Source organism: Agelaius phoeniceus, chromosome 2 (genome assembly GCF_051311805.1).
Source record: "Agelaius phoeniceus isolate bAgePho1 chromosome 2, bAgePho1.hap1, whole genome shotgun sequence".
NCBI lineage: Eukaryota > Metazoa > Chordata > Aves > Passeriformes > Icteridae > Agelaius > Agelaius phoeniceus.
In genome coordinates, this window is record NC_135266.1 from 112,046,539 (window position 1) to 112,063,894 (window position 17,356).

At 41.2% G+C, this 17,356-nt stretch overlaps 1 protein-coding gene across 3 annotated transcripts in view; it reads left to right on the forward strand.

Annotated features, from left to right (window-relative positions):
• Positions 1-17,356, forward strand: part of LOC143693412 (uncharacterized) — a 72,464-nt gene that overhangs the window by 37,541 nt on the left and 17,567 nt on the right. For 2 of the 3 annotated variants that reach the window (XM_077174539.1, XM_077174540.1), the window contains one exon: positions 4,796-4,910. In XM_077174539.1, coding sequence (XP_077030654.1) covers positions 4,796-4,910 — 115 coding nt within the window. Of the gene's footprint in view, positions 1-7; positions 4,388-4,795; positions 4,911-17,356 lie in introns of those variants that run through there. The other variant, XM_077174541.1, reaches the window with a different exon arrangement.

Below are 17,356 nucleotides of genomic sequence, written 5' to 3' on the forward strand. Positions count from 1 at the left end.
ATTTTCTCATAGAAGTTCTAGTAAAACTCCAACCCCATTATTTGCATCACTAATTATAGGCCAGGGTCTGAAACCATTGCTGAAGGTACCCATTACCTTGTTCCCAGTGCAATTCCATATACTACAGTGTGTGTCAAAGAAACATGGACAATTGTTCTTCCCAGGCTAAGCTGCTGCTTAACACACGTGTCAGAAGTGTTGAGCCTTTATTGATTAAGATTCTAAGTTCTTTATATGATATAACCAGCCTAAGCAGAAATAGCCAATGTCAGTAGAATTTATTTGCAAAAAGAACAGCCTGAAAGGATCTGTGCTGCAGTGATGTCTTCTTTACTGTTGCTGTGGAGCTGAAAGCCCATCCATCTGTCCTTCTTATTATGTTAAATTCATTCTGGAGTCACTTAACTGAAGTATCCTTAACCCAGTGCTTCTGCAAACTAGTACATCCACATAGAAAATAGTTATTAAAATAAACATCTCATTATGAGCAGCCTAATGCAGTACCATTGTGAGTAATCAATGAGGTCTCTGGCAATCATGGGAATTATACAATATAATTGAGTTATTTGTAATAAAATTGCTGAAGAGTTGCTGACTTTCCCAGTTAAACATTTTTTTCTTTCTTTCATGCAGCTTGCTGATCTTGCTCTGAGTTTTCAATGCATTATATTTTCTTTTTGTCCTGTCATAACTTTAGAATAGAAATCTATTAAGCTAAGCACAGGTTTATAAAAGGTCATGAAGTCACATAACAGCATCACATTGTGTTCCTTAAGCTTTAAAAACATCACTTCAGGTAAGAATTTTATGCTATCCTCCAAAATGAAATAGAAGCTGAAAAGATACAGTGCAAATTTTTTTTTATTATGTGTTGCTTCCACCTCATGCTGACAGTTTATATTTTGCCCCTTTTGCTTTAGTCTCTTAGCCAGCCATGCAGTAAAATGGGTTTGAATCCCCTGCACACTCATTACAGAGAGCATGTAAGAGTCAGGGCAGTGCTGAAGCCTCAGCTCTGAGTAAATAAATACAGGAATAAGAAGCCTTCAGCAGATACCATAAAGGCATACAAATGCCTTTCCTTTGCAAGCCTCTGCTCCTCTCCCCATTTTTCCCTTCTCTTCCACTGGCATTACCCACAGACAGAAGTGCTGGTACAAAGTAGCTACTCCTCCTCTAGATATTTCTACCTTAGCTTAAACTGGTGATGAGGGTGATGTGAAATAACCTTGCAGATTTTATGCCAAAATGGATGAAGGAACATTCATGTTCTTCAGTTTCAGGAGTGATCTCTACCAGGTGGGTGTTGGTAATCATCTGGGAGTAGTAAAGTTATTAACCACATCCAGCACTGGGTGTTTGCCCACTCCTGCCTGGAAAGGGAAGGGATACAGAGGCAGCTGTGATCTTGCCCTCTAGGCTGTCTGACTGTGTGGAACACAAATGCACTGGGTAGCTCTACATTTATCACAAATATTTTCTTCTCTTCGTCAGATGCTCTGGCAAATATTTGGACCCTCAGAATAAGGTGGTCGTTGAAATTCATAGTTCAGGTTTTCATCAGCACAACTCAGTTGTGAGACCATTGATATCAGGGGTTTTTTTTAGGAGAAAATAGGCTTGTCCCCTTTCCTGTGGGTACAAGGTTTACAATGCTGTGCTCTGGTTCAAGATTGAGAGGTTAGAAGACACACAAGCCACCAGTGTGAAAATGAAAGGAATCAAATTCAGAGATCCAGTTCTGTGCCACAAAAAATATCCAGAGAGCAGCAGCTGAAGCTTGTGTGTTTATCAGGGAGATGAAATTTGTAGGTGAGCTGACTCCAAGGTGCACAGAAGCTGGGGAGCTTTTCTTTTGGCTGGCAGCAATGAGCTAGGGACACCTCAGAAGTCAGGTGGGGAAGAACTGCTCTCTGCAAGTACAGGAGTGCTCCCAAACAGAGGACACCATGTGTCTGTGGGGAGGAGGATGGGAGAGCTAAAACACGGTCACAACTGCTATGAAACTCGAGTTAGACCTAGATTCCCCCAGGTCTCCACCCAGCCTTAGAGACAGACAAGGAAAAATCACATGGAGGCTTGCAGGAGCTGCTGCCTTGCACCTTTTTTAATACACAGGAGTGATGATGGAGGAAGGCTCTTGCCAGCTTTTTTCCCCCTCATTTGAGGGGAAAGCTGTGCTGCTGCTGTGTTTCATTTTACTTAATGCAAAAGTGGCAGAAGGAGGGAGGCAGAAGAAAAGCATCTATATCAGACACAACAGAAGGAAATAGGGGAGGAGGGTGGGGAGGTGGGTTGGTGGTGTCTGGTTTATGGCCCTTCTGTGCCATCTGAATGGTACAAAAGGCTAAAAAACAGCCTGAGCATCTGTGTTACTCTCTGCACCACTATGATAATGAAAATCCACTAATGTGTAGAGGAATAAGCAACATTTCAAGTTTCCTGAGGTTATATAAAAGAAATATTTATTCTATCTGAAAAAGACTGTGCAGAGAAGTATTGGAGTTAAAAAAAAAAAGGTTATAATGTGTTCACAATGTGAGAGAGAAGAGCAGCACAGCAAGCAACCTTAACTAGGCTGTTTCCAAACTTTTGACTGCCTAACCATGCAGCTTTAATGCTCTGTTACCATATTTGTCATGCACACAGTATTATATAGATATATATAATACCAACTGTCTAGCTAGATATAGATATCTTATTTTTATTGGAATTTTATCCTCAGTCTCCTCTCTGCTTCTCTTTTCACAGTTTTTCTTAAGCAGAATGTGAAACTAATACTTTCAAATTTCAGCTGCACTTTTGAACTCGTGATATTTGAAAGCAATTTTTTTCTCATCACAACCTGAAACTGATATGTTGTTACACAGGAAATGTTGCACATCTCAAAACTCTCCCAGAAGAGGCTGAATGCATCCTTTTGAAGGTGTGGGATGCACGTGAAAAAAGTATCAAGATTACTTGGGGCTCCGTGGAAATTATCACTGCAACTCTTTTCCCTGCCTCTCTTTTTCTTTACACAAGCGCCAAAATTGTCTCCTAAAAATGCTTAGAATTCATCTTCTGTCATGTAGATGCTGGAGTTTATTTTGAAATGCAAGCTTGTTCTGAGAAAGCTGTATTATGCATGTGTTTATGCTACATAAAAATATTAGCATGAACTAAATCCAAACTCAGGTCCGTAATTGGATCTAAGAGAGGAATTAGCAAAGCACTGAAGTGATGCCCAAAGTTAAATCCTACCTGCCCAGTGACACTGGAGCCCTCCAAGCTCTGTGATGATCAAATGATCTTGGCACCCAAGTATTCTCAAGGATTTAGGTACCTAAATCTGCCATCTATAGATGGACAGTTTCTTCCTATTTTATTACAAAGGAATTTGATTTTGGTGACAAAGAGAAGGGACAGAAAATGGAGAGCAGTCCTCCAGCCCAGCAAGGCCCATGTCTTGAATTTGTGGCAGTTAAATGAAACTACAAAACAGCCTTCAAAGCAAGGAGAATCCTCATCCCGGAGGGAATATCAGGAGGGAGATTGCTTTTTGTCACCCCTGAGCAAGATAGAAACACCAGGGAACTTTCTGGGGAACATCCAAGTATCTTTATCCTTTTGGATGCCAGCGAGGTTAAGAAAGGGTTTTGTGAATTGTGGTTTTGGATTCAATGTCTAAATCTCACATAAAACCTACCCAGGAAATCTAACTGCTTCTGTTGAATTGATTTTGTTTCCTACTGCTTTTTCCTGATTACTTATATATATATATTTATATTCCTTACACGAGTGCATTTTAACCCCATAACTGCTGCTGTATTATGTGGCAAATCAAATTTTTATAAAGGTGAGACCAAACTCTTAATTTCCCTTCACTCCTAGGGTTCAGTAACTCTGGATAGGAAGCATTTGTCATCCATAAAAGTGTTGATTCCATCTCCAGTAATCACCCACCCCTCTAATCCATCATACTCCAACCTGATTAAATGTAAATCTGATTAGTTCACATAAGAACTAAGAACTTCTTCTTATTCCCTTTGGTAAACACATCAGTTCAATGACCTGGACATCAACAGAAATAAGCTTTACACTTTACAGGGGAGAATCAATAATCCTAAGGATATGCTGATTGTAAGTGCTCACAGCCACCAGGAAGGCTGTGGGCAGTTTATGAGAGAAATCCTTCATCTCTTAAACTGGCCAGACCCACAGATATGCTTGGTTAGCTGATCATGCTTTCTTCACAAGGCCTATCTGCTTAATGCAACAGCTCAATAAGGCAGCATTAATTTTAATTAACAAATTGCTTGTACACCTACAGCTCTATCACGTTGTCGCTGTAGCCAGGGTTAGGAAATTGTCCGAAGAAAATAAATTTGAAGCAACTCAGGCACAGGTAAATAGCCTGTTATTATCCACCAACCATTGTCATTATGGTCATTTCTGAAAAATCCTGTGTATCCCATGGTTCATTAAATCTGTTTTACTGCCTGGATAAATGAGCTGCTTTGAGGTGTCAGCAACAAGCCCAAGCAGGAGGCTTTATTCTGCTAAGAAAGATGGCAATCAGCAGCAAGAAAGGCAATCCAGAAAACATCTTATACAAAATTCATGGGTTTATTAATTCATAATGTTAAATGGTTTTGGCAGCTAACTAGTCACAGAATTTCAGCAAGATGTGCACTTATAAACAAAGGGAAAGCAATAGCTTCTCTTTAGCAACATTGCTCTGATACTTCTAGTCCTTCAGGGGAAAAAAAAAAAGAAAAAGTAACATTCTCAATGTGGAAATTTTCTATTTCAGCAAGGCTGTCTACCAGATTGTCAGAAAATGTCTTCAGAATGGCCAGCATGAGGCTTCCACCAAGATTTATCAACGAATGAGTCAGAAAAACCCCACATTTTGGAACCAGGACAAGGTAAGAAAGGAGAAGGGGAGGAGACAATGTGCCCATTTCAGCCAGGGATTTGTGCTGCCCTTGCCACAAAAACAGATTTTAGAGCAGGCCAGGCTGGTTAAGGTGGCTTTAGCTCCTCAGCAGGCACTTACACGATGGCACATGGAATTTATTTCATGTGATACCATTACGGAAATGCTGTGAAATGGGAGAGCAGAGGTGAAGGCTGGTGCTGGAGCCTGTGCTGTGGTTTGGAGAGAAACACCCCAGAAATAAGAGAGGAAGGGGAGCTACACCTTCCATTAGAGCATCCCAACATGCCAGACTCCCAATTCCTCTGGAGGGAAGAGCAGGACGAGTGGTGGGAGAAGTGGAAAGCAGGGAAAAGTCTGAAGGAGTGGGTACTGGAGCATTTCTGAAGGGAGCAAGAGGCTACTGCAGAGGAGGGCAGATATACAGGAAGCCTCAGAAATGGCAGAAAATGGCCCTGAGGACTCTAAAGAGAAGTCAGGGGAGGGGACACTTTATCTCAAACACAGAAATACTGAAAGTTGCTAAAAATTTGAAAGAAATCCTGGAGAAAAGGACCCATGCTTCTCAAGAGAGATATTTGTTTTCCAGCTTTTCATGTTTTAATCCTCACATTTAAGGTTCTGAATTTTTCCTGCTTAGCCTGCTATCTTGCTTTACTCTGTGTGAGGTGTTCAGAATGTTTCCCCCATAATTAATCCCAATTTAAAAGGTTACAGAACTATTAGCCTCAGATTAATAGGAAAGGTTTGCTTTTCATTCCAAGGCCCCACTGCTGCAGGTCCTGTGAGCAGGTAACCCTACACCACCAGTTGTAGCTGTCAGTACTGACAAACCCCACAAAAGCAGAGGATGGGTAAAGAATAATGTTGGATTACTTTAGGAGGGCTGCACAGGGACACGGAGAGGAAACTCTTCCCCCCTTCCTCTCTCTAAAATCTGCAAGCAGATCCGTGCTTATGTGCAGATGTGTAGCCAAGTGACAATGCCTAGCCTCTTGCATCTTTCAAAGACAAAAATCTAGCTGGCCTTGGACATGTGCATGCAGCAGAAAACTGACAATGAGGAGACAAGGAATCAGCTGCTAGAAATCAATGAATGACAGCCCTAAAAGCTGTCAGTGACTTACCTGAAGGTGTACAGTGAAAAGATTCCTGTTGATGTGCATCCATATTACATGGTGGCCTTTTGTAGCCTCCCCAGCAAAGCAGAAACCTGCCTGTGCCCCAGCACTGCCTGTGGGGCAGCCTGTCCTCCAAACCAGCCACACTCAGGATATTGAACACACATTTTTTTTCCCCCTGAGTGCAACAGGGTACATGTGGAATATTATATTGGTTTCCAGCCACCTGCCAGAATTTGATGGCAGGAAATTTGCACGGCTCTTGTTGTAGCCAAGTGACAGATAATAAGTGAGAGGTGCCATTGTTGGAAGTATCACTATCAGATTTTCTAATGCAGCCCTGGTGTAATGAGATCATACACATTGCTCAAGCTTCAATCAGAACTTCCACTGAAGGAACAAGCCTGAATAATAATAAAAGCAGAAAGCATTTTAAGTAAATAGAATTTCCCAGATACTGCATAATGGTGTTTGTTATTGCTATCTTTTATGAGCCTCGAGAAATATTTTGTATAAGAATGATTTCCTTCAATATAAGCTGTTATCATGAAGGTCTCCTATGTCAATTCTTATTTAAAATATATTTCCTTACAGTCCCAACATTATGAAAGCACAAATTAATGCGACCTCTTTGCTTCCATTCCATGTTCTTATAAAGCCTCGCCGCAGCTCTCCAAAGAACAGTTACGTGCTGCGCTGTACAAATGTAGCCCAAACCACTCCAAATAATAAGATCCATTTTGGCTGTAAAAATTTATTCTGTGTACATCTTTCCAAGCCCCTGAAAAGCCAAGGTCTTTCAGTGAGGACTGCAAGGAGCTTTTTTCTTTCTGTTTGTTTGTGGGTTTTTTTTTCCTTTTTTTTTTTATTCTGAGCTTGAGTGTTCAGAAGCATGGAGCTGATATCCTGCTCTGCTCTCCTGATAGAAAACCTCCACGAGCCTGAGCAAGCCACGCTTCTTCTGAAGAGATTATAGGAGCACAAACAGGGATCCTGGCAGGCAGTGCAGCAGCAACACCCCAGTAAATGTACAAGGGAGGGCAGGCTTTCCTCATCAACTGCAGTATTATTTCCTTCTTGCCTGAAGCTTGCCATTGGCAAAAGGACAAAGCCAAAACAGTGTGCACATTCCTGTTTGACATTCCCCTGTTAAGACCATTTTGCACAGTTTGCCTTTTGTTTTAGTACGTATTTATTATTGCTGGCAGCAGATAAAAATTATTTCATTATTTCATTATATGAAGTTCTGACCACTGTTTTCTGCTAGTGTAAAAGAGCTACATGATTTCAAAATTTCTCCCCCAAGTAGTTAAAATCTTGTTTACAGGCAAAGAGGAAACATGTCTTATACATAAAGTCAAAATTTATCATTAGTACAATTGAAATCCTAAGAGTCTCATCCAAGAATTGTTATTATTCCACGTATAATTGTTATGGAAAGAGAAAGAATAAGTCTGTGCAGAAAATATTTACTAATGAAAATAATAATCCAGTTAAATTTTTGCACGTGCACCTAGTTTCTACCTCTTTTCATGATGTTCTGCTCACCCTTCTGGTGTCCCTCTTACCCCTTGGGTTGGGGGTTTCTTTCCCACAGTGGCTGTGTTCCCAGTGAGCTGCCAGCACCCAAAATCCTTTGCAAGGAAGAATACAAAGTTCACTTTGAAATTTTCCTCTTTCAGTGTGTTGGATTCTTTTGGGGTCACTTTTAACCTGCTTTTACCGCCAGGCTTTATTTCACTCACCTGCAGCTCTGAGTTACAGCCATTTTTAAGGTGGATTTACATGTGCTAGATACTATTGCTTTCTTTGCTTGCTTATCCTAAAAAGCAGAGTAGCCCAGCTCCAGGCCTGCATTTCTTTAGCTGTGGGGCTTTTAGTGTCCAGTCTGTGTTCCATATTCCATCATCCCAAGTCTCTGCCCCTCCACACTGAACTCTGTGTGTCTCTCATCCTGCCTGGCCCACATTTACCAGAACTGGTGAAACCATGGTGGCACCACAGAAAGATAAACAAAAGTAAAGCAAATTGGTCTGAAAGTTCTAGAGAGCTGGAGAAATTCCTGTCACAACCAAACCAACTGAGAAAACGCTGCAGGCAGGTCAAGAAAAGTTCAGACAGAGCAAGTCCCGACACTTTGCAGACTCAGTGCCAAGTTTATGGCCACAGCAATGCAGTATTACAGATCAATATAATGACAGCATGTTCTTGCATAATATCTTTTCACTTTTCTTAGAGACATGATGCAGGTTTATCTTCTTTATGCTTTTAATTGTAAAACATGAATTTCACCCCCCAAGTAATTCTACAATTCTCATAAATCCTTTACTTTGTTTTGTGATCTTCAGTAAAATGACAGTGATAATGAAATAGTTATGTAATGTAACATGCATAGCTTGCAGAAATGCATCATAAGGGACAAGGTGCTAAACTTCTTGGTTGTCACCTTTCTAGACAGTGTTTCTTGGTATTTTAGATTCTAGCATTTTTAATTCTGTGATCCAATGTGGCTCAAAATAAACAAAGAAATTGTAACATATAAAGAAATGAAAAAAGCTGATAGGGGCTGAGCCTTGTATAAGCAAAGGCAACAACTGGTGAGACTATTCTGTGCACTTTACTTTAAAAAGCAGCAAATGCACAGAGCCCCTCACTGGATTATCCACAACATGTCCACCACAATTAGATTTAATGAAAATTCATACTCGTATTTCCTAAAGAAGGGCATTTGAAATCATGGTATCTCTATAAATACATTGTTTTGATCTGCTTCCTCTTCCTTCCAGTAAGTTTTTGGACTATTTCCCATACTTCGTCTATTTCAAAACAGGGCAACTCACCCCAGAAACTACTGATTTCTTACTGAGGAAACATGTGTTTAATCCTTATAAAACATAAGAATATCCCATCAAATGCAAGAAAAAAAATGGGCACAAATCTGCATCTCTCTGGTCTTTTGCTACGATGTTCTCAGGGAACATCTTGCTGGGATTGATGGATTCTCAGTGCTAACCATTGCAACAACCCTTATCCAGGTGGAAAAAAAAATTACTAGGAAAGACAGTGCAAAGCCATGCAGTAGCTGGTGGATTTTTCAGTCTCAAGTTTCCCTTCTGTTTCCTTGGGATTTTTGTTCCACATAATTTCCACTAATTTTCTAATTATGAGATTTCATACTGGAAAACATTTCTCTGTGGCAGATGCACAGATATCCTACCATCAAATACTGTATTGGTGACCTGTTCTGAGGGAAGAAAACCAGTTCCTTATTCTGCTGCCACTTCTCTACTTCAGCAAGTTCTAGATGTGCCAGGCAGAGGGAGAGAACAATACTGCAAGATGCTGCCAACATATACAGTGAGCAGCAGCTTCTGTTCTGATAAATCTATGATTATCCACTCCATTTATCTCAATGAGAAGTGAACTTTTAAATTTGCATGGTCCATTAGGGCCTCAAGTGAGCAAGGCACTAAAGCATGTGCTTAAATCCATCTGTATTCAGGAAACCAATTAAGTACATGCTTAATTTTAATGATGGATCCTGTACTGAGGGCTGTAAAGCTAAACTGCCTTTAAACTTGGACAAAGTCCCCTTTCTCTTTATTTCAAGAGAAAACAAGGAAGTTCCATGCAAGAGATGGTGTTAGTGCAAAAAAGGCTTTTCAATTTCAGCTATGAGGAATTGAAACAGTGAGGAGGAGCTGTAATAACTTTAACCCAGAACAAGTAGGGTTAATTCACAAAACTCTGCCTAATGAGACAGGGCAGTTCTGAGTGGTAACACAGAGACCAGCACAACCAGAGTGCAGCTAGCAGTCATTCTGGATTTGTGCAGCCAGGCCTAGAATTCCACATTCTCCCACGGGAAACACTATAAAAGTACAAAGCAAATGAGCTAACAGAACATTTCTTCTCCTGTGCATTTTCATCTGCAGCTTTAATCATTACATTAACAGTGTCATAGACGCCTCTATTTTGTTTTCTAAGCACCGCTATCATCAGGACCCACCGAAGCTATAAAGTTGTTATTTCACACTGAGATATGGATGATGCCTATTGAAGTCAAAATTAAAGGTTTCTGAAGAAGAAACAGTGCTGCAAAATTATTATTCATTCACTTAATTGCTCATCTGGTTTGAATTGGCTATGACATTTCATAATATATTCTATTTCACCCTCTTCACCACACTATGCAGGGCAGCTAAGTACTTTGGAAGCTTTGAGGAGGCATTTCTATTCATGAGGGCAAAGGCAATATGTGGGCATTCCTTAACAAAGTAGGTCTGAATCAGCATTAAAAAAAAAAAAAGTTAGAAGTGGAGCAGCAGCTTATTAAAAAGGAGCTTTATTGACAGATGATTTTAGCAAAACCACCAGTATTTGAAATTACTGGGAAGTACCCAGCAACACCAGAAAATTACATGAGGAGACAAACACCACAGCCTATCTCTGCAGGTGAGAGAAGTAACAAGCTAAGGCTGGCCTATCCCTGAAGGACTAATTTTGACCTGTATTAACTGCTTAATCCAGGGAGTTCAGTTTAACACCATTAGAAAAAGCAGAGCACACATTTAACAAGTGAACAGACAAAAAAATACCTCAAAGCTCCAGCTCAGCTTGTACTACTCAATAGAGCTGTTAGAGCAACACTGGCCTGGGGCACATGACAAGTGGTAGAACAAGAAGATAAAGAGGTCAGCAATACATTTACAGATACTAACATTATACTTCTGGAAAGTATTTTGTGTTCCCTTCTCAAAAGTACACATTGGTAAAAAGGTAAAGATTAATTTCTGAGCAGTGCATAGATGGGCTGATTTTTTTCCAGGAGACAACTATAATAAGAAGGACATTTTTAGTAGCATTTGTGCCCAAAATTCTGCAGCATGTGGATGCTCAATGGCAGAAAAATTCATCCTTACTTTGCCCCTCCCCTGCCTCCTTGTTAACTTTTCCATTCTGTACCCAGATTCCCTCTCCTTTTCCCAACCATCAGGTAAATTTATCCAGACCTACATGCATGCAGTGTTTGATGTCCTTGGCAGCAAGAACCTGTGATGGCAGCCAGCATGAGCCCACATGAGTACTGGGGTCCTCAATTATCCCCCAGGAACCAGCAGAGCTCTCACAATTCCCTTTTTCTTCTTTGCAGTCTTCAAGATTTTGCTGGGTTTGCAATGTGGCAATTATGCCCAGAGAAATGGAAGAGACTTCGTGTTTCCCTTGGTGAGAAATAGTTAAATATTTGCTGGGCCACAGACACAAAGCAAATGCGTGCTGCATTTCTCTTAAATTAACCCAAGGTGCAGAATGGGCCAGAAGAGAAAGAGAAGGTCCCTCGTTTCCAAGGGTGTTTATCCAATGTTGGCTTATTCCAAAGCATAGGAAAGATTCTACAGCCCTGGGAGCAGCTCCCATTTTCTTGTTTGTTGGGTGACTGCCCACACAATGAGGCTGCTGTGTGAAAAGGGGGCCCACCTCCTCCTTTGGCCATCTTTTAAAAGAAAACCACCTGTTGCCTCTGTATCCTCTACATGCCCTCCAAAAACCCACGGATCAGTCCTCATTTGGAGGGAGGTTTTGTTTCTATGCCCCAGCTGACACGAGCTCTGCATTGAGCCTTTGAGAAATGCAGCAATTCTTTATATACCTACAGAGAGGTGAGAAAGTTGCCAGTGCTGTTTGGGCAGGGCCAGAATTGGGATGCTAATCAGTGAGTTTGCTCCAGGGGGCTTGGATGTGGGTTTGGATCATGTCCCTGAGCTTGCACGTGGGCAGGAGTTGTGTGTGAGAGCTCTCATCAGCATTTCTCACTGCAGGAACCTTCAGCCTTTGCCACAGAATCCCAGCTTTTTTTCTTTTTGCCTTTTATATGTTTCTGAAAGAGTCCTAAAAACATATGCTTTTAATCTCCTTTGAGTCATCAAAGAGTTTGAAACAACACTCCTGAGAGCCTGGGGACAGAATTGATGCTGTGCCACCATGAAATCTGACATTTTGCTAAGGTACCACATGAGTCAGTGTTTTACTGCAGATTTAATTATTTTGCTGCAATCAGAAGTCTGAACACATTAACTTTTCAGAGCCTATTCTTCAATGAGAGTGGATATGGCTGCATCTTGCTCTGCATTCTTCCCTGCAAAAGAGAGATACATTGATGGTGGTGGGGACAGGAAAGCCAAAGCTGTGTCACTGAGTCTAGGGGAAAAAAAAGAGAGAGCACAGAAAGCAGAAATATCTTCCTACTAACCCTATTTGGGTTTTGGTGAGAGAGATGATAGCCTGACAAGCAGAGGAGAAAATACTCCTTAGCATCTGCTGTGACTGTAGGATAGTGAGAACAAAGGAAAACCCTGAGTATCCTTTCCCATTGCCCTGTGTGTCCATCCTGCACTTGGATTCTGTTGCAGCTCTGTCTTCACTGTGTGAAGGATTTGTTTCTTTGATCTTGGTGGACTTCTGTTCTTTGAACAATTCTTTCCTTGGGTAATAAAAAGCCCACATGTTTCTACGGGTAAGATTTTATACCTACCACTTCAGAACAGGTGCTAAATAATAATTACAACGTGAAAGAGAATGTTTGATCCTGATAAAGTCATCCAGTGGACAAATGACCTCAGAGACATGCCCAGGAACGTGTTGGATCTGCAGCCAGCTGGAAATTGTGTGGGTGCCATGGGCTGCTATTGAGTTGTGCTGCTGTGCTGAACTGCACTGGTGCTCACCACCTGTGGAGCTGCTCCAAGGTCAGGAAGGAAGAATCAGGGCAATAATTAGACATCCTGTTTTTCAATTAGAACCACACAGTAATGAAAAGCTTTCCAGAAGATCACTTACTGCATTATTGGGTTGGGGTTTTTTTTAATTGGCTCTTAAAATGAGTTCTGCTTTAGCAACTAACTGGGCAGTCACTGTTCAGCTTGGGAAGTGCAAACAGGCTGGGCTAACCAAGGCAAAAAGGACTGAATTGATTTTCATATTAATAGGAGAGTTCATTCCAGAGAGAAAAGGTTAATTTGCTTTTCAGTGAGTTTATGGAGAAAGTGCTTGTGGTCAGGGTGATAATTTGTAGCTAAATCACATGTTTAAAGGCAAAAGTGATTGCAGAAAAGCTAGGGACAGCATTTTCAGTATTCTGCAATGGAACTGTCAACAGTGTTTTCTGTGCTTTCTTCTTCCCCAAGCACAAAGATTCGAGAAAGAAGCCAGCACAATAGCACTGTCATCTGTGGCCTTATTTTTTTTCCCCTTCTATTTTTTTTCCTCTGCACATCAGATATCTTAACAAATGCAGAAGCAGAGACAATGCTGTCTCACCCAGCTTTAATGCTGGTCATGCTTATGGTCTGGGAGCTCTCCTCAAATACACATGGCTTTTGTTGGGCTTGTCTTCCCCACAAAGGTGCTGTCTGTAGATATTGAATTTGTTGTTGTTGTTGTTGTTAGCATGCTAATTATTGATATTTGTGAATTATTGGAGATGCAAGTGAAACAATTTATGCCTAACATGATGACTTGACATAGGTAAAATTATTGTGAATATGGGTTGGGGTTTCTTTCTTTCATTTTAGCTAAGAAGAATCTGTGCTATTTAAGCAACTGAGTATGAGATGGGTTAACTTGTTTCTTTGATATGTTTAGGTTTAGGAGTTGAAATTTTGGATAGTCACCTCCAAGGCTAAGTATGAGTAACAGTGGTAACTCTGCTGCTGATTTAAAAAGTGATGTGACAAATGTGACTTGAGGAGCAGTGACAGCAGCTTGCCCATCTTACCTTTGATGCTTTATTAAAGGCTTTAGCAAGCATGCAAACCTAGACAGGTAAACAAATACCAAGCAATGTCTGCCCTTTGGAAATTTTTAAATAAAAAGTGCTAACAGAGCACCTTTAGTGCTGTGGGGTTTGCTACACCTGATGTAGCTTACATGGGGGTGGAATGAGAAGCCCAAGTTCTTGTGTGAGAAGGGACAGAAATTTAAATTTGCAGAGTTCAAACTACTTGAAAGTAAACTTTTTGTTGTAGCTGTTCTGTGTCATCCTGATCCATGCCTGAGACTCATGGGCTGCTTCTTCCTGGTCTCTGCTCCTGTGTTGGGGAGATCAGAGCTTTGTTCCACTGTTCATCTCCTTGGCTTCACCTTTCTCCCCCACATCTCAGCTCTGCCACTGGGCTGCACAGATCACTCACCTGGTCACATCTTACACAGATTTCATCTCTCCTGCTGTCCAGTGCCATTTCCAGGTTCTGGCATTGCCTGCAGCCCGAGACTTTGGCATCTGCATAGTTTCCTGAGGGCTCCATCTGTGAGGTTATTTGAGCCTGGTTACATGGGGATACTTCAGACTAGAACCACTTTAAACTCATTTTGTAGTGCAGAAGCATCCCTGAAGAAATGAGGAGGAAAAAAAAAAAAAAAAAGCAGACCTGCACTTTATAAGCACTCTTGGATGACATGTACAAAAGTGCATGCAGATATTTTTACAGACTATAAAAGAGAGTTCAAACTGACCAAGACATAGATAAAACCAGTAATCTTCAGGATGCTATCTGCAGTAAAGATTATATATTTCAGATTAAAATCTATGCTAAAAAGGGTATCTTCTTTGCTGTGCCAAAAGAATGGTTGAACCTTCCACATTTCCAAGCTCACATGTGGGCATGATAAAATCTTAACAACATGCCATTAAATATGCCTTTACAACATCTTTTCTGCCTCAGCTAGATATATCTGTGAATCCTCCCTTTGCACTGGAGATTAAATAAACTCCCTGGACAGCTGAGAAGAATTAAAGTATGACCTGATAGTTTCTCTGCTTGACAATAATATTGTCTGTCAGTTTGTGCTGTATCCAAGATACTGTTCCCTGGCCCATGCTCAGAAAACAGATATTGATGGGTTTAGCTGATTAACATCTCTACATCATTTGTCCCTTCAGTCTCAAAATATATTTTACAAAATGTTGCAGCAGGTGCTTTCTAGACTTTGCACAGTGGTGCTCAATGCAAATATTTCCATGTATCCCCTAGCTAAACCCTTGAAAGTTTTTTTTCTGGCTTAGACAAACAGTAGTGCTGTCACATTTGGCCACTGGAGCCCAACATTTTAACTGAGACAGGTTTTGTATCCTGTAAGAAGAAATGGGAAGGTTGTCTGACTATTTCAAGCCTCTCTTACAGGACAGAATATCAGTTTCTAGCTGGTCTAAATGCAAATATGCTGATACCCCAGTAATTTTGGGTTAGGCACCTGGACAGGTGATTACACAGGAAATGAACTCTCTGCTACATGCTTTGAAGCATATTGGTGCTTCTTAAAAATAACCATGGTCTTACCTGTCACAAAAGTGGAATACTCAAATTTTAGTTTAGTGTTCATCAAGTGGTGACATGAGAAGGGAGAAGGTGAGTGGGAGAGGCTGGGAGTGTTCCTTTGGAAAAGGAGAGAGGAAAGCTGGAGACAGGGCTGCTCATGGACAACTCCCTGCCATGAGGTGCCTATAAGAAAATGTTTGCCCATGCATTGTTCATTTAATAAAACCTTCAGACCTTTCATTTATTTAAGCCTTACATCAAAATTACCCAGACTTCCTTTAAACAACAGTATTTAGTCCATAGATGAAAGGAGCAGGTAACTGTGGTGTGTCCCACAGGAATTATCCCTCACCTCCAAGGTTGGTGAGGAGAGAGGGGGGATGCAGATTTGGGGAAACCAAGAGATCACAGATGGGTTTATTATCCAGTACCTTTCTTATCCTAAACAGATGGCCCAATCCCAAAAATAAGGGAGTGCATCTGCTTTCAGGATTTGGATCTGTGTGCCAAAAGTGAAATTCACACTTCCCATGAAAAGGAAAACAGCGACAGCATCCTCAGAGACTTTCCCTCCTCAACCAGTCTATGGAAAATGGATGGAAATTCTAGGAAATAGGAAGTGTAGGCAGCAGGAACAGTTCACCTCCTTCCAGGCCCCTGGATCCAGCAGAGCTGAAAACCTGAGCATCACCCACTGATAACAACTGAGGCTGGCTCTGCAGGAGCTGGGGATGAAAGGCACAGCCACGAACTGCCCAGCTCCTGCACTAAACACAGCCCAGCTGGGGAGTGACTTGGGCACTGCTGAGACCCCTCCCAACACCAGCATTGGCCCCAGACCCCCAGAGAGGCCCAGGGCAGAGGGTGAGGGAGGATGCAGCTGTGCACCTGTGTCCTGCTTGTTCTCAGTTTATGGCCAAGATGTGCTGTTCCAGCTTCCTGGAGCCCACCCGTGCAGGTGGAACCTGCATGGATGGAAAGCAGTGAAAAATGGATAAAGTAGCCACAAAGTGTGTGGTGGCGTAACACAGATGATGAAATACAGTCATGGCTGCATAATAATGGTGTATGTTCTAGTAGGCATAACAGTGAATTAAGGCTGCAATGAAAATGCATAAATTCTCCTCTTTTTAATTTTTTTTTTTTTTTTAATTTTGTTTTCATTAACTTCTGCTGGCTTGGGAGCCATTCCTGTGCACACTTCCAAATGCCATAAAGTCATTTATGCACCACTGGAAAATATTTTAGATAGTCAAGCCCATGTTACTACAAACTGCCAATTGATGACCAAACTATAGCTTTGGAATCCAATTTAAATTGGCCATTTTAGCACAAAGCTACACACTTTTGTTATTGCAAATGGGTAGAGGGGTTATTCTCCATTGTAAAGCAAATTGTATTTTGTTTATCTAGCATTTAAGTGTTTAAGTGTCCAGTGTTAAAAGAATTAAAAAAAAAAAAAAAAACCAAACACAAACCTGAGGTAACAAACTAAGGAAAATCATAGATTGGCATTTTCCTCCAGCATGATGATTTTAAAGCACTTTTTTTCCTTCATTTTCAGACACATTGTAACTTTTCCTAGCAAACTGCCCATATTTGAATTCATCTTTCTTAGCTATGGCTGATTAAAACAGGAGACAGTATTGCAGTGGAGGTATAAGCAGTAAAATGGCATGAACTCTCCCTCATCCTTACTGAAAGGAACCTGTCAGAGGCATTTTTGGACTGTCATTGCCTTTTCACAGCACTGGTGGCTCTCAGTTGTCCCATGGCCAATACCCCCAGATCCTTCTCAGCATCAGCCATCCCTGGCTAATGATCTCCCACTACAGAGCAAAAAAGTGATAATGGTCCCCAAGCCCATTTACCCTCTGCACTATAAAATTTAATTCCACTTCTATTACTTTTCCCCTGAGGTTGTGCAGTTCTCCCTCCCGTGACAGGCTGGTGCTCTTTACACTGGTGCCTCCTCATGGTGCCATCAGCCAGTTTCATTT